Below are 25,787 nucleotides of genomic sequence, written 5' to 3' on the forward strand. Positions count from 1 at the left end.
CTACTCTCTCCTCTACTGTCCTCCGCTCTACTCTCCTCTACTCTCCTGTAGTCTCCTCTCCTCTTCTCTCCTGTCTCCCCTCCTCTCCTCTCTCCTCTATTCTCCTTTCTTCTCTCTTCTGCTCTCCATTCCTCTCTCTTCTCTCCTATACTCCCTTCACCTCTCTGCTCTCCTCTCCTATGTCCTCTTCGCTCTCCTCTCCTCTCTCCTCTCCTCTCCTCTCCTCTCCTCTCCTCCTCTCCTCTCCTCTACTCTACTCTACTCTGCTCTCCCCTCTACACTCCTCTTTTCTCCTCTACTCTATTCTCCTCTCTCCTCTGCCCTCTCCTCTCCTCTCTCCTGTACTCAGTTCTACTCTCCTCTCTCTTTTACACTGCTCTCCTCGCTCATCTCCTTTCTCCTATCCTATCTCCTCTCCTCACTCCTCTCCCCTCTCTCCTCTACTCTCCCCTCTCCACGACTCTGCTCTACTCTCTCCAGTACTCTCCTCTCATATAACAAGCTCTCCTCTCTCCTCCTCTTTCCTCTCCACTCCTCTGCTATACACTCCTCTCTCATCAACTCTGCTCTCCTATCCCATCCTCTCCTCTCTCCTCTACTCTGCTTTCTCCTCTACACTCCTCTCCTCTACTATAATCTCCACTCTCCTGTACTCTCTCCTCTAATCTTCGCTCTCCTCTGCTCTCCTCTCTCATCTCTTCTCTACTCTTCTCTCTCCCCTCCTCTACTCTCTCAGCTACCCTCCTCTTCTCTCCAATCCTCTCTCATCCTAGTCTCTATTCTCCTCTCTCCTCTCCTCTCCTCTCTCCTTTACTCTGTTATACTCTCCTCTATCCTATACTCTCCTCTCTCCACTATTCTCCTCTCTCCTCTGCTCCCCTCTCTCCTCTGCTCTCCTCTCTCCTCTACTCTCCTCTCTCCTCTACATTCCTCTCTGCTCTGCCCTCATCTCTCCTCTACTCTCATCTCCTCTACTCTCTTTTACTCTGCTCTCCTCTCTCTCCTCTACTCTCTCCTGTACTCACCTCTCATCTTCTCTACTCTCCTCTCCTCTCTCCTCTCTTATCCTCTCCTCTCTCCTTCTCTCATTATCTATTCCTCTCTCTGCTCAGCAACAGAAAAACAGTGGTCTGAGCTGAAATAACCGCTGAAAGAAGGACCAGTTGCAGACATAGACATACTTATTATTCTGTTTATGTACATCATTAACTGCAGTTACATTCACATTTATAACAATGGAAATATTTACATACACATCAAACTCAACAGCCAAAAGCAGGTTGTAACTAGAAGGAGTACAGCTATTGATGGAAGTGACTTTTCTCAGCAGGTTTGGAGATAATTTAAGATAACCCTAACCCCTTTCCCAAACGTATCCTAATTCTCCTAACCTGCTATGTACGTTCTCCTAACCTGCTACGAGAAATGTATTTCCATCCATAGCTGTATACCATCAAGTAAAAACCCCAAAACAGTGTCTCTATGTCAACTCCCATAGAAACAGTACAGTCCACTGTTCCCATGGTATCTTTGTGTTGTTTTCTACTTCTTTTGAAGGTGTGAAATGATCAGATGTGTTATTTTTAGGGTGAGATAATATTCTGTGGTAAAATGAAAAGACAACCCATCACTATGACTTATTTTACTCTCTCTGCTCAGTCTCAGAAAAACAGAAGTGGTCTGAGCTGAAATAACCACTGAAAGAAGGACCAGTTGCAGATATAGACATTAATATTCATTATTCTGTGTACATCTACATCATTGGTTGTAGTTACATTCACCTCTCTAACATTTGAAATTCACTCATCTGTCCTTTTTTAATACTGATTCTTTACAAACACAGTTATGTGCTGCTTCAATAAGCTGGTAAGAGGAATATACCCTGGTATTACAGGAACATGATTGGATGTCCACTTCAGTCCTTGACAGGTTTAGAACATATTGGTACATATACAGAAACATAATATGTGATGTCATACACAAACAGGTAGAATCTTCCTTAATATACGGACAGTGGGTCATCAAAAGTCACGCAACAAATAGACACACCACCAAATCAATAAATATTCATATTAAATGTCTTGGAGATGGAGATGGAGAAAACCATTTGCATAGTTTGAGAGCTCTTGTCAAGAATGATCTGTGGTGTCTGGTAGTACAGCTTGTTACTCAGATCATACTGTTGCTGTGTAAGGGTTAGAAACTGTTAATGTAATTTAAATATACCAATGTGTTTTCATTAATTGAATTCACATAATCTATTTTATGAGAATTTGTAAGATTCTTGTTTGCATAAAATAGACGGAGACCAGTCTTATCAATAATAGGTAACATGATTTATTCTCGGAGCGCGCTGCCTAGTTACCACCAGCAAAAGATGAAATACAATAACATGACGTCATTTCATTGCTCCTAAAATGAATCCCCTCCTCCCGACCTAGATTCAAATGAGGTTAAAAGTTCATTCTAACTCACTAACACACTCACAGGTCACACAACATAACTGAATTAACTTTTGACCCCTCAACATTATCAATCACCACTTAGCTGACAGTTCTAATTAACAGAAGACCTAGGAATGCACTCACAGCCTTATATAAAACACCCCAGAGCTCAGTTTCGTCGGTTCAACTATAGGTTAACTACCTTGTCTGCTTACTTAATCCACAACCCATTAGTTTCTGTCTAGTTGGAATGGTGTTCATTAACTTTAGTTACTCCTTGTCCATGTCACACAATCCCTTCTTATGAACTCATATTGTTAATCAGATATAATAAAACAGAGTATAAGTTTACTTAGTTACAGTTCCATTTAAAATGATTTGTTCAGTCATTTAATCATAATTTTCCTAACAGAAACTTGTTCAGAGGACTGGTGGTTGTGCAGGAGCACTTTGAAGGCCTTGGGAGGGAGTTGTAGGAAGTGCCAATGATGAGGCAGCAGCATCTCTGAATGACTTCCAATCCTGGAGAGACAAGAGACTTGATTACACTGATATGTCATGTTGACATGTTGACTATGTCACTTGACTATGTCATTTGATTTATTTGGATTAGGTTTGCCTGGTTGTCCTCGTCTCATCGTACTCTAGCGACTCCTGTGGCGAGCCGGGAGCAATGCAGGCTGACACGGTCACCATGTGTACAGTGTTTCCTCCGACACATTGGTGAACATTGTGTCAAGAAGAAGTGTGGCTTGGCAGGGTCGTGTTTCGTAGGACGCATAGAAAGAAGGAAAGAAAGCATCAGAGAATGAATCTACTACTGAAAGCATATGCTATAGCTACAGTAGCTAGCACTGCATTGTATAATATGTGGTGAGTAGGGGACTCAAAGAGAGAGAAGAACAATAGTTGAACAGTTTAGAACAAATTCATTTCTTTAAAATGAAGGAGAAGCAAGAGAGAGAAAGAGCTATATGTAGTTGTATGTTTGAGTAGGCAAGTTTAGCACTTCTTAAACACCTGTCTCAAACAGAGAGGGATGCTATGTTAGCTAGCTGGCTATGGCTGTACAACACTGGAACTCTTCCAAGGCAAGGTAAGCTTTTGATTGTATTAACTTATTGCCACCGGGGCCAGCTTGCTAACTGTACACTCTACTGCATTATTGTAGAGTGTTTATTAACACGTTAGTTCTAGTAGCTATGTTGACTGACCTTAGCCAATATGGTGAAAATGATGTAGGTTGTGTGTAGCGGTTAGCGGTTATGATATGAAGGTTTGGCTTGGAAAGGTTTAGTCACCTAGACACAGACAGCTGAGGTGTTTTGCACTGGATCCCACAAGCAAAGGAAAAAGGTGAGAGGAGGAGAGTGTAGATGCGAGAAGGAATTAACAATATTTATTTTGTTAATTTGCATGTGATCAGGGGTTTATTCATTCTAGTATCATGTAGTAGCCTAAACTTATCAATGTTACACTGAGCTGGGTGACTGGAATATTAATCAATCATCCAATTAAACGGCACCGACCACCACTTGAATATGACCACATTAATGCCAAATCCCTGCATCACTAATACAGGCTCTCATACATGTGTAGAAGGCCTTCAACTGCTGGTGAGCTGGAGGATTCTCACCAAGGTGTCAGAAACTAGATTAAAACCATGACCACTATGAGGAAGTGATGCTATAGTGGTGAATAGAGATGCTGCTGTATGGTGAGAAACTCATAGTGCTGAGACACTCTGACAGAGGAAAGAGACAGAGAAATATACACACACAGAGACAGAGAGAGACAGAGAGAGACAGAGAGAGAGAGAGAGAGAGAGAGAGAGAGAGAGAGAGAGGATCATGGCTGACATCTATCAATCATTTTTGGGATTGCTTGTGACCGTTTTGTACCTACTAACAGGTAAGACAGAGGAGAGAGAGTAAGAATATGTCATTAGAGATCATAAAACACATTAATTTCACACGGCCAAACTAGTTCAGTTTACATTTTACTAATATTATGATGACATTTCTGTTGTGTATCTGTTTACTCTTATCTTCACTATTGTATAATAGACAGTATATTACACTATTATTCACACTGAAGAATATCAATAAGAATACATATGAAATATAATGTCATCTGTATTACCAGTTAATAATTATCTGATGTCATACTCCTTCCAGGTGTCAGTGGAGAAACTCTCTCTATGTTCTCCAGAGTGGGAGATAATGTCAGTCTGCCGTGTAACAATGTGGTTTATCCAGACTGTTCCTCAACCACATGGATCTATAACAGAGCTGGATCTACTCGTACTATTCAAGAGGTCAGATTGGGGAAGATCGAAGTTGACCAGACAGAGAGAGCAGACAGACTGAGATTAGGGATTAACTGTTTTCTACATGTTAGTGATGTCAGAGCTGAGGATGTTGGACTCTACACCTGTCGACAGTTCCTTACAGAGAATGGACCACAACATGAAGGTGATGCTCAGGTTGAATTGTCTGTTCTAACTAGTGAGTATTACTGTTTAAATCAGAGTGTAAATTTCACTGTGTATAAGTGTGGTGTTAATAATCATATGTAATGTGAAAACAACCAACAAATACTGTATACCTTTTTCTCTTTCTCAGTCTCCTCTACCACAGCAGTGACAGATCTGAAGCCTAATGTAAATATGACATTACGGTGTTCTCTGCTCACCGATACGCAACATGGAACCTGCTGGTCAGGATTTAGTCTCAGCTGGGTCCCTAAATCAGGTACTAATGCCCAGGACACACAGGATTCTTCCTGTGACATCACTCTGACTGTGACACTCCAGAAGAAGGACAACAACAGGAAGTGGACGTGCACACTGACTGAAAAGGGAAACATGAAGATCTCCATTGACTTCACCTCCACATTCTCAGGTATGTGTTATTGTTATGTTCCTATAATCTGAATAAGTTCACAAGATCTGTGATGATATTAAAGTTGAATATCAAACCTGATTCTTTATCCTGATATTAGTGATATTAGTGATTGATGATGGATTTGATTTGAATCCTACTGCTGTCTGATGATGATGGTGGTGATGATGATGATGATGATGGGTTATTTAATCAACTAAAAGAGGATGTTCATCTCCTACTGAATTAGATATTGAAGAAAGGACCACTGATAGTGATGATGTCATCTCTACTGTCCCAGGTAAAATATTATCCCATCTGTATGATGTCTGGATACATAGAACTGGGTATTGTGTTCTCCTTGCTGTGTCAGGGTTTGAGACTGGGTCCAGAAAGATTATATGTTTTTCAGACAGTTCTGGTGTAACTTCTCTAATTCCCATCAAGACAACTAGCAGTACTCCACAACAGTATAAGACTGGTCATGTAAAAACAGCCCCAAACATATTTATAGGAAGTACTGCTTGTGCTCTAGAGATTGGAGAAAGATTTAACAGATTGAGTAGAGAGAACTCTACAGGCAACAGAGTGAGTCACTGGATGTGGAACCATTCTGTACTGTGATGTCACCATTATTCACCAATGAAAAGTGGTCACTCTGTTTTCAACTACTATCCAGGAAGTACAGCCTCTACTACAAGACCAGCCTTGTCAACCACCTCCCCATCTTCTGCTGGTATTGTATTTAATACTATTTCCCTTCTCAGTTGTATTGTAGATTGTATGAGTGGTACAGCATGGGGCCAAAGTCAGATGTATTACCTTGGTCAACACAAAGCATTTACAGTATGTGTATATGCAGTCTAACTTGTGTTTTGATCTTCACATTTGCTGTGGTGCATTTCACACTTCTCTGTTCCCATATGAATCCCTGCTTGTCTATGTAACTCTGACATCCCACGCCAGTGCTAAACTTTAATGACATTAAAGTAAACTCCTGGTATCAGTGATGAGTGAACAATGATGTCTGATGATGAAGAGTTATTTAAAAGAGGATGTTTTTCTCCTCCTGAACTAGATATTAAAGGGCACAGAAGATGGTGGTGACGTCACCTTCAACGCCTCAGGAAAAATGTAATCAGAAATAGTACATCTTCCATGTGCCATCTAGATACATAAATGAGTACTGTTCCTGTTTTTTTATGTATTATTTTGACCTTTAGTTAATCAGGTAAGCCAGTTGAGAACAAGTTCTCATTTACAACTGCTACCTGGCCAAGGTAAAGCAAAGCAGTGTGACACAAACAATGGGATAAACAAACAAAGGCAATAACACAATAGAAACATCTATATACAGTGTGTGCAAATGTAGTAAGATTAGGGAGGTAAGGCAATAAATATAACAATATGAGGATGAGGTGGTTGAATGGCCTATTTACAGATGGGCTGTGTACAGGTGCAATGATCTGTGAGTTGCTCTGACAACTGGTGCTTAAAGTTAGTGAGGGAGATATGAGTCTCCAGCTTGAGTGATTTTTGCAATTCGTTCCAGTCATTGGCAGCAGAGAACTGGAAGGAAAGGCAACCAAAGGAATTGGAATTGGGTGTGACCAGTGAAATATACCTGCTGGAGTGCATGCTACGGGTGGGTGCTCCTATGGTGACCAGTGAGCTCCGATAAGGCGGGGCTTTACCAAGCAAAGCCTTATAAATGACCTGGAGCCAGTGGGTTTGGCAATGAATATAAAGCGAGGGCCAGCCAATGAGAGCATACAGGTCGCAGTGGTGGGTAGTATATGGGGCTTTGGTGAGAAAAAAGATGGCACTGTGATAGATTGCGTCCAATATGCTGAGAAGAGTGTTTGAGGCTATTTTGTAAATGACATCACCAAAGTCAAGGATCAGTAGGATAGTCAGTTTTACGAGGGTATGTTTGGCAGCATGAGTGAAGGATGCTGTGTTGCAAAGTAAGAAGCAGATTCTAGATGTAATTTTGGATTGGAGTCTGGAAGGATAGTTTACAGTCTATCCAGACACCGAGGTATTTGTAGTTGTCCACATATTCTAAGTCAGAACCGTCCAGAGCAGTGATGCTGGACGGGTGGGCAGGTGTGGGCAGCGATTGATTGAAGAGCATGCATTTAGTTTTACTTGCATTTAAGAGCAGTTGGAGGCCATGGAAGGAGAGTTGTATGGCATTGAAGCTTGTCTGGAGGTTAGTTAGCACAGTGTCCAAAGAAGGGCCTGAAGTATACAGAATGGTGTCGTCTGCGTAGAGGTGGATCAGAGAATCCCCAGCATCAAGAGCAACATCATTGATGTATACATAGAAAAGAGTCGGCCTGAGAATTGAACCCTGCGGCACCCCCATAGAGACTGCCAGAGGTCCGGACAACAGGCCCGCCTTTTTGACACACTGAACTCTGTCTAAGAAGTAGTTGGTAAACCAGGCGTGGCAGTCATTTGAGAAACCAAGGCTGCTGACTCTGCCGATAAGAATGTGGCGAATAACAGAGTCGAAATCCTTGGCCAGGTTGATGAATACGTTTGCACAGTATTGTCTTTTATCGATGGCGATTATTATATAGTTTAGGAACCTGAGCGTGGCTGAGGTGCACCCATGACCAGCTCGGAAACCAGATTGCATAGCGGAGAAGGTACGGTGTGATTCGAAATGGTCGGTGATCTGTTTGTTAACTTGACTTTCAAAGACCTTAGAAAGGCAGGGTGGGATAGATTTAGGTCTGTAACAGTTTGGGTCTAGAATGTCTCCCCCCCTTTGAAGAGGGGGATGACCGCGGCAGCTTTCCAATCTTTAGGGATTTCAGATGATACGAAAGAGAGGTTGAACAGGCTGGTAATAGGGGTTGCAACAATTACGGTGGTTAACTTTAGAAAGAGAGGGTCCTGATTGTCTAGCCCAGCTGATTTGAAGGGGTCCAGATTTTGCAGCTCTTTCAGAACATCAGCTATCTGGAAATGGGTGAATGAGAAGCAGTGGGGGCTTGGGCAAGTTTCTGCGGGGGGTGCAGAATTGTTGGCCGGGGTAGGGGTAGCCAGGTGGAAAGCATGGCCAGCCGGGGGAAAAATGTTTCTAGATATTCTCGATTATCGTGGATTTATCGGTGGTGACAGTGTTATCAGTGTTTCCTAGCCTCAGTGCAGTCGGCCGCTGGGAGGAGGTGCTCTTATTCTCCATCAAATCAAATCAAATCAAATGTATTCATATAGCCCTTCGTACATCAGCTGATATCTCAAAGTGCTGTACAGAAACCCAGCCTAAAACCCCAAAGAGCAAGCAATGCAGGTGTAGAAGCACGGTGGCTAGGAAAAACTCCCTAGAAAGGCCAAAACCTAGGAAGAAACCTAGAGAGGAACCAGGCTATGTGGGGTGGCCAGTCCTCTTCTGGCTGTGCCGGGTGGAGATTATAACAGAACATGGCCAAGATGTTCAAATGTTCATAAATGACCAGCATGGTCGAATAATAATAAGGCAGAACAGTTGAAACTGGAGCAGCAGCACAGTCAGGTGGAAGTTGAAACTGGACCAGTAGCATGGCCAGGTGGACTGGGGACAGCAAGGAGTCATCATGTCAGGTAGTCCTGGGGCATGGTCCTAGGGCTCAGGTCAGTTGAAACTGGAACAGCAGCATGGCCAGGTGGACTGGGGACAGCAAGGAGTCATCATGTCAGGTAGTCCTGGGGCATGGTCCTAGGGCTCAGGTCCTCCGAGAGAGAGAAAGAAAGAGAGAAGGAGAGAATTAGAGAACGCACACTTAGATTCACACAGGACACCGAATAGGACAGGAGAAGTACTCCAGATATAACAAACTGACCTCAGCCCCCCGACACATAAACTACTGCAGCATAAATACTGGAGGCTGAGACAGGAGGGGTCATGAGACATCCGAGGACACCCCCGGACAGGGCCAAACAGGAAGGATATAACCCCACCCACTTTGCCAAAGCACAGCCCCCACACCACATGGACTTTACTTTGTCCCAAAACTTTTTGGAATTTGTGCTACAGGATGCAAATGTCTGTTTGAAAAAGCTAGCGTTTGCTTTCATAACTGCCTGTGTATATTGGATCCTAACTTCCCTGAAAAGCTGCATTTCACAGGGACTATTCGATGCTAATGCAGTACGCCACAATATGTTTTTGTGCTGGTCAAGGGCAGTCAAGTCTGGAGTGAACCAAGGGCTATATCTGTTCTTAATTCTAGCTTTTTAGAATAGGGCATGCTTATTTAAGATGGTGGGGAAAGCACTTTTAAAGAACAACCAGGAATCCTCTACTGATGAGAGGAGGTCAATATTCTTCCAGGATACCCGGGCCAGGTCGATTAGGAAGACCTGCTCGCTGTAGTGTTTTAGGGAGCGTTTGACAGTGATGAGGGGTGGTCGTTTGACTACGGACCCATTACGGACGCAGGCAATGAGGCAGTGATCGCTGAGATCCTGGTTGAAGACAGCCGAGGTGTATTTGAAGGGCAGGTTGGTCAGGATGATATCTATGAGGGTGCCCGTGTTTACGGATTTAGGGTTGTACCTGGTAGGTTCCTTGATAATTTGTGTGAGATTGAGTGCATCTACCTTAGATTGTAGGACGGCGTGAAAGTGAAAGACCTGTTTCTGGAATCCCCTATGGGAAAAAAATGAATGGTGAATAAACGATTTGAACAATTTCCATGTTTGACTGCTATGTTGTATGGGTCTTATTATGTTCAACTGTGGGCCCAAAGATTATTTTAGTGGTGGGGCTCTATCCACTATGGACACAACTTCCTCTGCGCTTGCGCATAATCATAATTCATATGCATTGCACTATAATATACCATATTACTAAATATGGGTGTATCAGTGATATTACTGTTCTGCTAATGTGCATGGACCTTGTAGAGAAAAGAAACTGATCCAAATGGTTGCCCAGTCAGGCAGGCTCGATGCAGTTATTTCAAAATGAACATACATTGAAAATGCCATGCTATTGAGCGGTTAGCCAAACATTGGCTATTCACTGCAGTTTACAGATTAGTTTTGTACTCACTTGAAAACAATAACATTATCTGTTACATTGTGTTGTTGTAGGACACCTTTATTTTCCCTAAAAAACTAAAATAATAAGGTATCTTTTTGAACGGCATACCCAGGGATTGTGAGGGAGCTCACTCAGCGCAGCTCCCGTAGTGCACATAGTGTAAGTGGTACACTTTCTTTTCTTTCACAGTGTAAATTGACTGGATAAATTCACAGCAGTATGAAGCCTAACATTGAGTTAAAAACTTCGTAGGGATAGCCCCCGTTTTTCAATTTTCGCCTAAATGACATATCCAAATCTAACTGCCTGTAGCTCAGGCACTAAAGCAAAGATATGCATATCCTTGGTACCATTTGAAAGGTAACTGTCACGACTTCTGCCGAAGTTGGCTCCCCTGCCTGTTCCTACTAGCCGCTACCGATCCCTTTTTCGTTTGTCTTTTGGTTTGGTCTTATTAGTTTCACCTGTGTGTATTTTGGTTTAATTAGCTTCCTTATATGTAGTAGTTTGACCCGCCCTTGTTTTGTGCAAGTTTGTCTTTTGTTACGTGTGTACATATTAGGTCGTAGTGTGTTTTATTTTCTATACTGGACACCCTGTGGTTTTGGGTTGTCTGGTATAGTGTCCTACGCCCTGTATTGTATTGGGCATATCAGTTTGGTGTGCAATAGTAAAGCACTTTTTTTACTCTCTCTCTGCGTCTGATTCCTGCACACACACCTAGTCCCGCGTAACACGTTGAAGTTTGTGGAAACGTGAATTGAATGTAGTAGAATATAACACAATGGATCTGGTAAACCTTTTGTTTTCTACCACCATCTTTGAAATGCAACAGAAAGGTTCCAAATCTAGCCATCACTCTGGTTGTAATTCCGATGGCAGCAGTGTATGTGCAAAGTTTCAGACCTAAAACCTCTCTGGGATATTTGGGACGTTAGCGTCCCACCTGGCCAAAAGCCAGGGAAAATGCAGAGCACCGAATTCAAATAAATTACTATAAAAATCAAACTTTCGTGAAATCACACATGCAAGATAACAAATTAAAGCTACACTTGTTGTGAATCCAGCCAACGTGTCAGATTTCAAAAAGGCTTTTCGGCGAAAGCAAACGATGCTATTATCTGAGGATAACACCTCCATAAACAAAGAGAGAAACCATATTTCAACCCTTCAGGCGTGACACAAAACGCAGAAATAAAAAATATAATTCATGCCTTACCTTTTACGAGCTTCTTTTGTTGGCACTCCAATATGTCCCATAAACATCACAAATGGTCCTTTTGTTCGATTAATTCCGTCGATATATATCCAAAATGTCCATTTATTTGGCGCGTTTGATCCAGAAAAACGCCAGTCCCAACTTGTGCAACGTGACTACAAAATATCTCAAAAGTTACCTGTAAACTTTGCCAAAACATTTAAAACTACTTTTGTAATACAACTGTAGGTATTTTTTTACGTAAATTATCGATAAAATTGAAGACGGGTTGATCTGTGTTCAATACAGTAGAAAAACAAACTGTAGGTAGATTTCTGGTCATGTACCTCTATCTAACAGTACACTTCAAGTGACCCTCGTTCAAGATGGCCGTACCTCTTCATTACAAAAAGGAAAAACCTCAACCAATTTCTAAAGACTGTTGACATCCATGGAAGCGATAGGAACTGCAAGAATGTCCCTTGAATCTGGATTCCCAATGAAAACCCATTGAAAAGAGAGTGACCTCAAAAAAAAAATCTGAATGGTTTGTTCTCGGGGTTTCGCCTGCTAAAGCCTGTTGATCCTACCCCCTACTTTTTCGAACATTCTGTTAAAAATCGCGCAACATTTCAGCGCCCTGCTACTCATGCCAGGAATATAGTATGTGCATATGATTAGTATGTGTGGATAGAAAACACTCAGACGTTTCTAAAACTGGTTCAATCACGGCTGTGACTATAACAGAACGTGCGTTTCATCGAAAAGTGCAGGAAAATCTGATCACTGAAAATATTGTTTGACAGTGCATTTTTTATTTGATTGGGCGCCATTTAGGTTAGAATATTTGATAGGAGAAACCTGCTTGACGTAAAAAGTGTCTTTGGGTAGACTATTTGATCAAAGAAACCTGCATGACGTAAAAAGTGTCTTCGGGAAGGCTATTTGATCAAAGAAACCTGCATGACGTAAAAAGTGTCTTCGGGAAGGCTATTTGATCAAAGAAACCTGCATGACGTAAAAAGTGTCTTCGGGTAGGATATTTGATCAAAGAAACCTGCATGGCGTAAAAAGTGTCTTCGGGAAGGCTATTTGATCAAAGAAACCTGCATGACGTAAAAAGTGTCTTCGGGAAGGCTATTTGATCAAAGAAACCTGCATGGCATAAAAAGTGTCTTCGGGTAGGCTATTTGGTCAAAGAAACCTGCTTGACGTAAAAAGTGTCTTCGGGAAGGCTATTTGATCAAAGAAACCTGCATGGCATAAAAAGTGTCTTCGGGTAGGCTATTTGGTCAAAGAAACCTGCTTGACGTAAAAAGTGTCTTCGGGTAGGCTATTTGGTCAAAGAAACCTGCATGACGTAAAAAGTGTCTTCGGGAAGGCTATTTGATCAAAGAAACCTGCATGGCGTAAAAAGTGTCTTCAGGAAGGCTATTTGATCAAAGAAACCTGCATGACGTAAAAAGTGTCTTCGGGTACTGGGAACAGGTGCACTGGGAACAGGTGCATCAAAGCTGGGACCGAGAGACTGAAAAACAGCTTCTATCTCAAGGCCATCAGACTGTTAAACAGCCACCACTAACATTGAGTGGCTGCTGCCAACACACTGTCATTGACACTGACCCAACTCCAGCCACTTTAATAATGGGAATTGATGGGAAATGATGTAAATATATCACTAGCCACTTTAAACAATGCTACCTTATATAATGTTACTTACCCTACATTATTCATCTCATATGCATATGTATATACTGTACTCTAGATCATCGACTGCATTCTTATGTCACTAGCCACTTTAACTATGCCACTTTGTTTACTTTGTCTACATACTCATCTCATATGTATATACTGTACTCGATACCATCTACTGCATGACGTAAAAAGTGTCTTCGGGTAGGCTATTTGATCAAAGAAACCTGCATGACGTAAAAAGTGTCTTCGGGTAGGCTATTTGATCAAAGAAACCTGCATGACCTAAAAAGTGTCCATCTCATTATATTGTCATACATTTCATCTCCAGCCTGTAGGTTACAGAAAAGGCCACACTCTTTCTACCATGTCCTATACTTGCTACGTGAGATGCGTGTCTCCAACAGCACCCTGGAGAGGCGCACTGGGAATAGACAAGCAAAATATTTTGCATCCCTGCTTTTGACAAAGTGGACACTGCTGCTCACAGAGCGGCATCAACGCCCACCTAAAAAGCGCTTATGCTACTGTTTGAGAGAAATTGTCATTGTTTTGGGGTCGAATTATGTGAGGTTTTATGTATTGTTGTTGGAGGTGCATCTTGGTCAGTTTATATCAGAAAATGCTGCCCTCGTCCATCTGCTACCATAGGCGGCCGCGTAGGTTTTCCACCACTCCCGAATTCACCAGAGAAAAATTCTGCCCCCATTAAAGTTCAACGGGAGCACACGGAGCAATGTGCAAGGGATTGTGGGAAGGTGAGTGGTGGGAACCTTACTAGCCGAGTGATAGAAGAAGACAGCTCTGCTCTACTTTATGCAAATTGAACCCCATGACCACTGACGTTAACCAATCAGGTGAGGAGCAGATGTTTGCTTGAAAATCTTCCGTTCAGGAAACATAGTTACAGCCAAAAGAGATGGAGGAAAGCCAATTATCGCTGTGTCTGGTTTTCCAATTCTATATGATTTTGCTTGGCTAGAATACAGATACAAAATCATAGTCAATGGCATGGAGGAGGAGTGCAGAGATTGTTGGTGTTGATGGTGGGTGAAGAGAGATTTGCACAACAATGTTTGGTTGTGCTGCTAGCTAGCTATCAACATCAAGCAACCTAAACCTCATAACTGTGATCATACTGTAGCCACCTTTTGTGAATGTGTTGAGCAAATTGAATTGTGAAATTTGCCCACCAAAAACCAATGTACATGTGTGCACGGGGGCTTTGTCATGCTGAAACAGGAAAGGGCCTTCCCCAAACTGTTGCCACAAAATTGGAAGCACAGAATAATCTAGAATGTCATTGTATGCTGTAGCATTTACATTTCCCTTCACTGGAACTAAGGGGCATAGCCCAAACCATGAAAAGCAGCCCCAGACCATTATTCCTCCTCCACCAAATTTTACAGTTGGCATTATGCATTGGGGCAGGTAGGGTTCTCCTGGCATCCACCAAACCCAGATTTGTCTGTTGGACTGCCAGATGGTGAAGCATGATTCATCACTCCAGAGAACGCATTTCCACTGCTCCAGAGTCCAATTGTGGCAAGCTTTACACCATTCCAATCGAAGCTTGGCAATGTGAGTTGTGATGTTAGGCTTGTGTGCGGCTGCTCGGTCATGGAAACCCATTTCATGAAGCTCCCGATGAATAGTTATTGTGCTGATGTTTCTTCCAGAGGCAGTATGGAACTCGGTAGCGAGTGTTCGATTTTTACCCACTGCGCACTTCAACACTCGGCGGTCCCGTTCTATGAGCTTGTGTGGCCTACCACTTCATGCTGAGCCGTTGTTGCTCCTAGAGGTTTCCACTTCACAATAACAGCACAGTTGACCAGGGCAGCTCTAGCAGGCAATAAATTTGACCAACTGACTTGTTGGAAAAGTGGCATCCTATGACAGTGCCACGTTGAAAGTCCCTGAGCTCTTCAGTAAGGCCATTCTACTGCCAATGTTTTACTTTGGAGATTGCATGGCTGTGTGCTCGATTTTATACACCTGTCAGCAACGGGTCTGTCTGAAATAGCCGAATCCACTTATTTGAAGGGGTGTCCACATACTTTTGTATATATAGTGTAGCTTACCTCTTGTAAAATACATAAATGGGTACTTTGGGTAAAGGAAATGGTGGCTTTGACTTGCAAACATTGTCATGCAAATCTTTACCCACCACCAACAGCAACATCTCTGCAATCCTCCTCCATGCCACTGACCATTTGATTTAGTCTTTGTGTTCTAAAATCATCCTCAGCAAATGAACAAGGTAGAATATCCACACTCCCCAAGCCATATTATTTTCCTTTGACATTTTTAATTAGCCTACAAATTGCCTGCTCCTTATTTTCATGTACAGTACAGTACCTAGAATACAAGGGTTGCATTTGCACTAAACAATTTCATGTCTGAAAAATAGTGTCTAAAATCGGGTTTATGGTTAATCTCATATACATCATCTACTAGTATCATTTTTAATAGAGATCATATAGCTAGATCATCAGTATGCAAATTATGTGTGAGTTTAGCTATTTTCTGATTCAGATGTACAATGACAAGGTGCACATGCCCATTAGGCCAGTTATCATACTGTAGGTCTGTGGCTGCATTGGTGATGCATAACATTATGATAAGCTGCAAAATGGGTTCACATGGCTGATATCCTTAGACAGTGACAGTCAAATACAACTGACTGGTGACCTCACAACTGGACAAAAGGTCATGTCATTTGAGAAAGCTACAAACACAGACAAGCTTTAGAGACTGAATTATGAGAAAGCTACAAACACAGACAAGCTTTAGAGACTGAATTATGAGACTGAATTATGATCTGTGATGAATGAACATTGACACTACTTCATCTTGAATAATGTTTTTAAATTAACAATTAAAACACGTTTAAACTCTTCAATGAATCAACATTGAATTAATCATAATATAATTAAACAATGTACAAATAATCTAACTTGTTTGCAAACGCCTGATGGACTTGAAGAGCTCATCTCTCTCGCCATCTGCTTCCACAACCATCTCCTTGAGCGTCGGAGAGAAGGCAGAACCTAAACCCACACGGCTCGACCGGGCACGTCTCTCTCCTGAGGAGAGGCAGTGGCGAGTCAGCACCAGGAGCTGCCTATACTGAGGCCAGGTTGGTCACTTTGTCTCCACTTGTTCGCTGCGGCCAGCTAAAGGGGGTGGCTTGGACGTTGTGGGGGATATACTGCTGAGTCAAAGCGCCGGTCCATCATTCCCCAGACCCTTGCTAGACAGAACTCTTGTATGGCAAAGCCAGGCCTTTTCTCTTCCTGCCCTCATCGACTCGGGTGCTGATGAGAGTTTCCTGGCCCGAGGTGTTGCCCAGTTGGGTCTGGACACTGTTCCACTCGATTCACCCCTCGATGCCAACGCTTTCAATGGACAGCTCCTCGTCCGTGTCAGTGAGAGGACCGTGCCAGTCATCCTGCTTCTCTCTGGGAATCACCAGGAAAGGATTAGTCTCCACATAATCGACTGCACTCACTCTCTCCTGGTTCTTGGCCATCCTTGGTTAAAGCTGCACATCCCAGAGATCGACTGGACTGCTGGAAGGGTAACCACTAGGCGTACATTTTGTCACTCACTCTAAGTGTCTACATTCTGCCCTTCCCCCTGCCTTGTCTATGCCCCAGTCCATTCCAGAACCCTCGGACCTGTCATCAATTCCTCTAGAGTATCACGATCTAGCTCGTGTTCAGCAAGCTCCACACCCTGTCTCTGCCGCCTCATCGGCCGTACGACTGCGCTATTGACCTCCAGCCTGGAGCTCCTCTCCCCTGTAGCCGGTTGTATAACCACCCTCACCCTGGGCAAGAGGCTATGGAGGTGTACATCCAGGATTCCCTGGCTGCAGGACATTGTGGGCCTTCTTCCTCGCAGGTAGGGGCTGTTTTTTTGGGTCACTGAGGTCGTGCATAGGCTTCCGTGGGCTGAATAGTTTCACTGTTAGGAACAAGTATGCCTTGCCACGCACCAGTTCTGCTTTTTCCCCCCTCCATGGTGCCACGGTGTTCACTAAACTGGACCTCCGGAATGCCTACCACCTTGTCCGCATCAGAGAGGGGGACGAGTGGAAAACGGCGTTCAACACACCACTTGGACACTTTGAGTATTTGTTCATGCCGTTTTGGTCTCACTAACGCTCCTGCTGTTTTCCAGAGCCTGGTTAATGATGTTATGTGGGATGTGACTGGACGCTTCATTTTTGTCTATGTGGATGATATTCAAATTTTTCTAAGGACCCTGAGGCTCACCAGCAACACATTCACCAAGTTCTCCAACAGCTGGGGTTTGCCATTTTTTTTAAACGTTTCATCTGTAACTACAGCCGTTTGGCAGCCCCTCACCACTCTCACCTCCACCTCCACTCAGTTCCACTGGACCCCTGAGGAAGAGGCAGCGTTTCGGGAACTCAAGCCTCACTTCTGGTCCGATCCGAACCCAGCCCAACCCAGAACTCCAGTTCGTCGTCGAGGTGGATGCCTCAACACAATAGGGTAGGTGCTGTTCTGTCTCAACGCCCCCCCTCTGATCAGAAGCTCCACCCATGTGCCTTCTTGTCCTGCAAACTCTCACCTGCAGCAAGACATTTTGACAAAGGTAACCAGGAACTTCTGGCTGTGAAGCTGGGTCTTGAGGAGTGGCGTCACTAGTCGGAGGGCTCAGGTTCTCCCCTTTATTGGGTGGACGGACCACAAAAACCTGTCCTACATCCAGACTGCCAAACGTTTGAGCTCCTGGCAGGCCAGGTGGGCATTGTTCTTTGGAAGATTCAACTTTATACTCACTTATCGCCCCGGATCTAAGAATACCAAGCCTGACGCCCTCTCCCGTCAGTTCAACGCCGACAACACAGGTTCCGAGCCAGAGAACATTATGCCATCCACCTGCATCGTTGCCGCTGTCTCCTGGGAGATCGAGTCCCATTGAGCACATCTGGGACCTGTTGGATCAGAGTGTGAGGGCTAGGGCCTTTCCCCATAGAAATGTCCGGGAACTTGCAGGTGCCTTGCAGGTTCCTTGGTGGAAGAGTGGGGTAACATCTTACAGCAAGAACTGGCAAATCTGGTGCAGTCCATGAAGAGGAGATGCACTGCAGTACTTAATGCAGCTGGTGACCACACCAGATACTGACTTACTTTTGATTTTGATCCCCCATTTGTTCAGGGACACATTATTCCATTTCTGTTAGTCACATGTCTGTGGAACTTGTTCAGTTTATGTCTCAGTTGCTGAGTCTTGTTATGTTCATACAAATATTTACACATGTTAAGTTTGCTGAAAATCAGTGCAGTTGACAGTGAGAGGATGTTTCTTTTTTGCTGAGTTTATATAAAACACAGGAAATCATGTTTTTGACTGCGCTGGGCCGTTAAAACTGCAAAATGTTCTATTCACCACACAGCAGGAAATTGACTTTAAAACGTAAATGTTTCTCTCCACCATCAGGATGGGGGCCACTTATGTGTTTTGCTGTGAGAGTAATACCCTCTCTAGCCTTTTAAGGGCTTTAGCATTTTTGGTTGGGGGGGACCCCAAAAGGTGAGAGCTGGCCCTGCTGTAAGGTCCCCCACTAACCAGACCCTTCTCCCCTCTCTGGTCGTCTCAGGCTCTCAGAACCTCTTCCTCACGGTGACTGTAGGATTGGCTTTGGCAGCAGCGTTGTGTGTCACTGCTGCTGTCATCATAGTACGCAGGAGGAGAGACAGTAAGGACTTACATTTGTCTCTGAGTTTAATGGAGTGCATTAATTACACAGTAATACATGGAGACAGACAGTTGTTTCATTGAAATTCTTCTGATTTCTTGTATTTGTTCTTGTCAGAGAATCAAGTGCCAACTGATAACAGCATTGTGAGTGAACTGTGACTTAATTAACACAGTTAGTCATTTTACTTTAATAATAGTATAATACAACAAGAGTTTGCACTATAATTCTATTGTTTTTAATCTATTACATTTGTTATTAATTGATAAAGGGTCTGAATGCAGTAAACCACTCCACCCCACCAACCAATGAGGACCAGGTTAGTGCATCAACATTCTAATGTGGTTTGAAACATGATTAATATGAAACATAATTTGACCCCGTTGTTATCATGCAATCAGACTAATGTCCAGTTTAAATGATTCACGTTTCAATAACAATTTTGACCCTTGTAGAGTCAACCTGCTGACAGAATCACCTATGCCTCCATTGACCACCTCAATCAAAATCCCCCTCATAGAGTTAACGTAAGTGAAGCAAAACTGAACATATCGTAATGATATCACTCTCCCTCCTATACACTGTTTAAAGCCTATACTTTGTTGTTGTTGTGTGTGTGTGTGTGTGTGTGTGTGTGTGTGTGTGTGTGTGTGTGTGTGTGTGTGTGTGTGTGTGTGTGTGTGTGTGTGTGTGTGTGTGTGTGTGTGTGTGTGTGTGTGTAGGCCAACAGTAAAGATGCAGTGATGTATGCCTCAGTTATGCCCTCTTCTGGCAGAGGGAGAGAGACAGAGAACCCTGCTGACCCCAGCTCCCTCTACTCCACTGTCTCCAAGTAACCTCAGGGAGACAAGACATCAATATATATCAATATATATCAATATATATATATATATATATATATATAAAGACATCAACATGAAGACCACACTCTCTCATTCATACCCTGATTCCAGACCTGATTTGATTCTAGGAACAGAGATTTTGGTGCTATTAAAAGGGACAATCTGCACTAGTTACATCAATTTCTGGACATATTAATTAATGATATGCACCCATTGACTCTAGATAAATAAAACGTAGAAATGCCTCATGAGTTTAGTTAAACTGTCATAACCCATCAGAACCCAAAATATATGCTTGTTTTACTCCAATGTTTGTAAAACAAATGAAATGTAAAAAAACACAATGTATAGCCTCAAAACATGGTTTAAACTATAATGTTGATATCATGGATGGCCAGTCCTTGCATCCATAGCTGTCTATGAATTTAAGAGTGGTTACATTTCTCCTACCCCATCCCTCAGATTTTTAGCAAAACAGTGGAGGGGAGTGTGCTTTGTTACTGTTTCAACTGCTGATTGCTGCTTTAAGATGTGTATATTTTATTGATATAGACCAGTGAGATAAGAGACTGGAAAAGTGGAAGAGTTTGAGAAACAAAAGGGCATGATTCAGATTCACTCATGCTGACTCTGGTAGCCCAGGCTGTAAAGTGCATTCTGGGAAGTATTCAGACTTGTTCCGCATTTTGATAAGTTACAGCCTTATTCTAAAATTGGTTAAATCATTTTTTTCCTCATAAATCTACACACAAAACCCCATAATGACAAAGAAGAAACTGTTTTTTAGACATTTTTGCAAAGTTATATAAACTCGGCAAAAAAAAAAAAGCCCTCTCATTGTCAACTGCGTTTATTTTCAGAAAACTTAACATGTGTAAATATTTGTATGAACATAACAAGATTCAACAACTGAGACATAGACTGAACAAGTTCCACAGACATGTGACTAACAGAACTGGAATCATGTGTCCCTGATCAAAGTGGGGGGGTCAAAATCAAAAGTAACAGTCAGTATCTGGTGTGGCCACCAGCTGCATTAAGTACTGCAGCAGTGCATCTCCTCCTCATGACCTGCACCAGAATTACCAGTTATTGCTGTGAGATGTTACCCCAATCTTCCAGCAAGGCACTTGCAAGTTCCTGGACATCTCTGGGGGGAATGGCCATAGCCCTCAACCTCCGATCCAACAGGTCCCAGACGTGCACAATGGAATTGAGATCCGAGCTCTTCGCTGGCCATGGCAGATCACTGACATTCCTGTCTTTCAGGAAATCACACACAGAACAAGCAGTATGGCTGGTGGCATTGTCATGTTGGAGGGTCATGTTAGGATGAGCCTGCAGGAAGGGTACCACATGAAGGAGGATGTTTTCCCTGTAACACACAGCGCTGAGATTGCCTGCAATGACAACAAGCTCAGTCCGATGATGCTGTGACACACCGCCCCAGACCATGACGGACCCTCCATCTCAAAATCGATCCCACTCCAGAGTACAGGCCTCGGTGTAACGCTCATTCCTTTGACGATAAACACGAATCCGACCATCACACCTGGTGAGACAAAACGGCAACTCGTCAGAGAAGAGCACTTTTTGCCAGTCCTGTCTGGTCCAGCAACGGTGGGTTTGTGCCCATAGGCGACGTTGTTGCCGGTGATTTCTGGTGAGGACCTGCCTTACAACAGGCCTACAAGCCCTCAGTCCAGCCTCTCTCAGCCTATTGTGGACAGTCTGAGCAGTGATGGAGGGATTGTGCATTCCTGGTGTATCTCGGCAGTTGTTGTTGCCATCCTGTACCTGTCCCGCAGTTGTGATGTACGGATGTACCGATCCTGTGCAGGTGTTGTTACACGTGGTCTGCCACTGCGAGAAGCTGTCCGCTCTGTCTCCCTGTAGCGCTGTCTTAGGCGTCTCATAGTACGTACATTGCAAATTATTACCCTGGCCACATCGGCAGTCCTCATGCATCCTTGCAGCTTGCCTAATGCATGTTCATGCAGATGAGCAGGGAGCCTGGGCATCTTTCTTTTGGGTGTTTTTCAGAGTCAGTAGAAAGTTCTCTTTAGTGTCCTACATTTTCATAACTGTGAGCTTAATTGCCTACCGTCTGTAAGCCGTTAGTGTCGACAATTCCACAGGTGCATGTTCATTAATTGTTTATGTTTCATTGAAAAAGCATGGGAAACAGTGTTTAATCCCTTTACAATGATCTGTGAAGTTATTTGGATTTTTACAAATTATCTTTGAAAAACAGGTTCCTGATAAAAGGGACGTTTAATTTTTTTTGCTTAGTTCCTAAAAAAAGTATGGAAATATCACATTTACATAAGTCAATTCATACCCTTTACTCAGTACTTTGTTGAAGCACCTTTGTCAGCAATTACAACCTATAGTCTTCTTGGGTATGGCACTGCAAGCTTGGCACACCTGTTTCTCCCATTCTGCTCTGCAGATCCTCTCAAGCTCTGTCAAGTTGGATGGAGAGCATCGCTTCAATGCTATTTTCAGGCTTCTCCAGAGATGTTCGATCGGGTTCAAGTCTGGGCTCTGGCTGGGTCACTCAAGGACATTCAGAGACTCATCCCGAAGTCACTCCTGCGTTGTCTTGGATGTGTTCTTAAAGTCGTCGTCCTAATGGAAGGTGAACCTTTGCTCCAGTCTGAGGTCCTGAGCAGGTTTTCCATCAAGGATCTCTCTGTACTTTGCTCCATTCATCTTTCCTCGATCCTGACTAGTCTCTCCATCCCTGGGCTGAATAACATCCCCACAGCATGCTGCTGACACCACCGTGCGTTACCGTAGGGATTGTGCAGGTTTCTTCCAGATGTGACACTTGGCATTCATGCCCAATAGTTCAAACTTGGTTTCATCAGACAAGAGAATCTTGTTTCTCATTTTCAGAGTCCTTTAGGTGCCTTTTGGCAAACTCTAAGGAGGCTGTCATGTGCCTTTTACTGAGGAGTGGCTTCCATCTTGCCACTCTACCATTAAGGCCTGATTGGTGGAGTACTGCAGAGATGATTGTCCTTCTGGAAGGTTCTCTAATTTCCACAGATGATCTCTGGAACTCAGTCAGAGTTACTATCTGGTTCTTGGTCATCTCCCTGACCAAGGCCCTTCTCCCTCGATTGCTCAGTTTGGCCAGGCAGCCAGCTCTAGGAAGAGTCTTGGTGGTTTCAAACTTTTCCCATTTAAGAATGATGGTGGCCACTGTTCTTGGGGATCTTCAATGCTGCAGACATTGTTTGGTACCCTTCCCCAGATCTGGGCCTCGACACAATCCTGTCTCGGAGCTCTACGGACAATTCCTTCAACCTCATGGCTTGGTTTTTGCTCTGACCTTACATAGACAGATGTGTGCCTTTCCAAATCGTGTCCAATCAATTGAATTTACCACAGGTGGACTCCAATCAAGTTGTAGAAACATCTCAAGGATGACAATGGAAACAAGATGCACCTGCTAAATTTCGAGTCTCATAGCAAAGGGTCTGAATTCTTACGTGAATAAGGTATTTGTTACATTTTTTTATAAATGTGCAACAAAATCTAAATACCTGTTTTTACTTTGTCATTGTGGGGTATTGTGTGAAGATTGATGAGGAAAATGTTTTATTGAATCCATTTTAGAATAAGCCTGTAACGTCACAAAATAAGAAAATTGAACGGGTCTGAATACTTTCACTGTATACAAGTGAGCCACTGGACCACACAGGCCACTAAAATATGTTTTTAAATACTAGATGGATGAGGTAGAACACTGGTGTTAAGTTTTATTTTAGGATGATAGTAGCATCTTTGCCAAACATTTAGCTTTGCAGATAAACTCATGGCAATTTTTTTCCTGCATTTCTCTTGTTTCAAATTATATTGACTACATTTACATTTACATTTAAGTCATTTAGCAGACGCTCTTATCCAGAGCGACTTACAAATTGGATATACTTAATAAAATGGAAATCAATCTTTACTGAATGTTTCATTTCATTTTTGTTCTACTAAGAAAACATCTGCCATAATGAAGCAGAATATTTATTCTGAAAATAAGTGTTAGTAAAGTGTCCTGAGGACTTTGGGAAACCTTGTAGTATTACAAGAAGCAGAGCCCTGCCTAACCTTAGTACAGGGGTACCTAATGTAAAAAAAGGTAGGGGCATGGATCAGAAAACCAGTCAGTATCTGGTGTGAACACCAGTTGCCTCATGCACATCTGCTTCTCATAGAGTTGATCAGGCTGTTGTGATTGTGGCCTGTGGAATGTTGTCCCACTACTCTTCAATTACTGTGAGAAGTTGCTGGATATTGGCGGGAACTGGAATACGTTGTTGAACATGTCGATCCAGAGCATCCCAAACATGCTCAATGGGTTACATGTCTGGTGAGTATGCAGGCCACAGAAGAATTGGGACATTATCAGCTTCCAGGAATTGTTTACAGAGCCTTGCACCATGGGGCCATGCATTATCATGCTGAAACATGAGGTGATGGCGGCGGATGAATGGCGGCGGATGAATGGCACGACTGTGGGCCTCAGGATCTCGTCACGGTGTCTCTGTGCATTCAAATTGCCATCGATAAAATGAAATTGTGTTCATTGTCCATACCTTATGCTTTCCCATACCATAACCCCACCTCCACCATGGGGCACTCACAACATTGATATCAGCAAACCATCCACCCGCCCACACAACGCCACATGCACTGTCTGCCAACTGCCCAGTACAGTTGAAACCTGGATTAATTTGTGAAGAGCACACTTCCCAAGTGTGCCAGTGGCCATCGAAGGGGAGCATTTGCTGGTGAGGACAACGAGCACGCAGATGAGCTTCCCTGAGACAGTTTGTGACAGTTTGTGCAGAAATTCTTCAGTTGTGCAAACCCACAGTTTCATCAGCTGTCCGGGTGGCTGGTCTCAGACGATCCTGCAGGTGTAGAAGCCGGATATGGAGGTCCTGGGCTGGTGTGATTACACTTGGTGAGGCCGGTTGGACGTACCACCAAATTCTCTAAACAAAGTTGGAGGCAGTTTATGTTAGAAAAATTAACATTCAATTATCAGGTAACAGCTCTGGTGGACATTCCTGCAGTCAGATTGACAACTGCACACTCCCTCAAAAATTCAGTCATCTGTGGCATTGTGTTGTGTCACAAAACTGCACATTTTAGAGTGGCCTTTTATTGTCCCCAGCATAAGGTGCACCTGTGCAATGATCATGCAGTTTGATCAGCTTCTTTATATTCCACACCTGTCAGGTGGATGGATTATCTTGGCAAATGAGAGATGCTCACTAACAGGAATGTCAACAAATTTATGCACAACATTTGAGAGAAATAAGCTTTTTGTGCATATGGAACATTTCTGGGATATTTTTGGGTCCAACACTTTACATTTTCCATTTATATTTTTGTTCAGTGTACATCACAATTTGGCACAGTGCATTATTTATGACAGTTTTATAACTTTAACATCAAACCTTGTGCTTCGAGGGGTGAGCTTCATGTTTAAAGCTTGCTCTGCCACCCTCTATGATGTCACACCAATTAAGTCATGTAATTTTGATCATGTGGTTTCTCTGCAAGGGTTTAGTAACAACAGTTTTCTCTTGTCAGACCAAATATAAACGCGTCAGGATTAAGCTGTCCCAGTTTATATGGTGTCGCACTCTTTCCAAATTCACCCAATAGATCCTTTTTCATTTTCACTTGGACAGCAGATGAAGTTACTGCACATATTTCGAAATGTGAAATAAATAAAAAACATCTATACAATTTTATATAGCTTATGGGCTACTGAATTATAAACATTTGTCTTGACTTAATTGTGAACATTCTGAATACAAATACCCATACAGTATATTCCAGTCAAAACAAGACTTCTCAAAAACCCCTAATAAGGATAGGCGCTAAAGACAGTTGCATGATTTATCAAATAAAGGTTATTTTATTATGCATAC

At 43.0% G+C, this 25,787-nt stretch overlaps 1 protein-coding gene across 3 annotated transcripts; it reads left to right on the top strand.

Moving 5' to 3' along the window:
* Window positions 1–3,873: 3,873 nt before the first annotated feature.
* Window positions 3,874–23,803, top strand: LOC115119251 (uncharacterized). 3 transcript variants are annotated; one of them, XM_029648010.2, is made up of 10 exons: window positions 3,876–4,355; window positions 4,622–4,951; window positions 5,069–5,347; window positions 5,577–5,627; window positions 6,006–6,062; window positions 18,896–18,994; window positions 19,112–19,140; window positions 19,266–19,313; window positions 19,450–19,521; window positions 19,717–23,803. In XM_029648010.2, exons 1-10 carry the CDS (start codon window positions 4,295–4,297, stop codon window positions 19,828–19,830), a joined length of 1,140 nt encoding a protein of 379 aa, XP_029503870.1. In that variant the 5' UTR covers window positions 3,876–4,294; the 3' UTR covers window positions 19,831–23,803. The 3 variants fall into 3 exon arrangements, with proteins under 3 accessions (XP_029503872.1, XP_029503870.1, XP_029503871.1); XM_029648011.2 differs by having other exon boundaries at window positions 4,622–4,918; XM_029648012.2 differs by lacking the exon at window positions 5,577–5,627 and having other exon boundaries at window positions 3,874–4,355.
* The last annotated feature ends 1,984 nt before the right edge of the window (window positions 23,804–25,787 follow it).

The sequence above is a fragment of the Oncorhynchus nerka genome, linkage group LG13 (assembly GCF_034236695.1).
Source record: "Oncorhynchus nerka isolate Pitt River linkage group LG13, Oner_Uvic_2.0, whole genome shotgun sequence".
Taxonomy (NCBI): Eukaryota; Metazoa; Chordata; class Actinopteri; order Salmoniformes; family Salmonidae; genus Oncorhynchus; species Oncorhynchus nerka.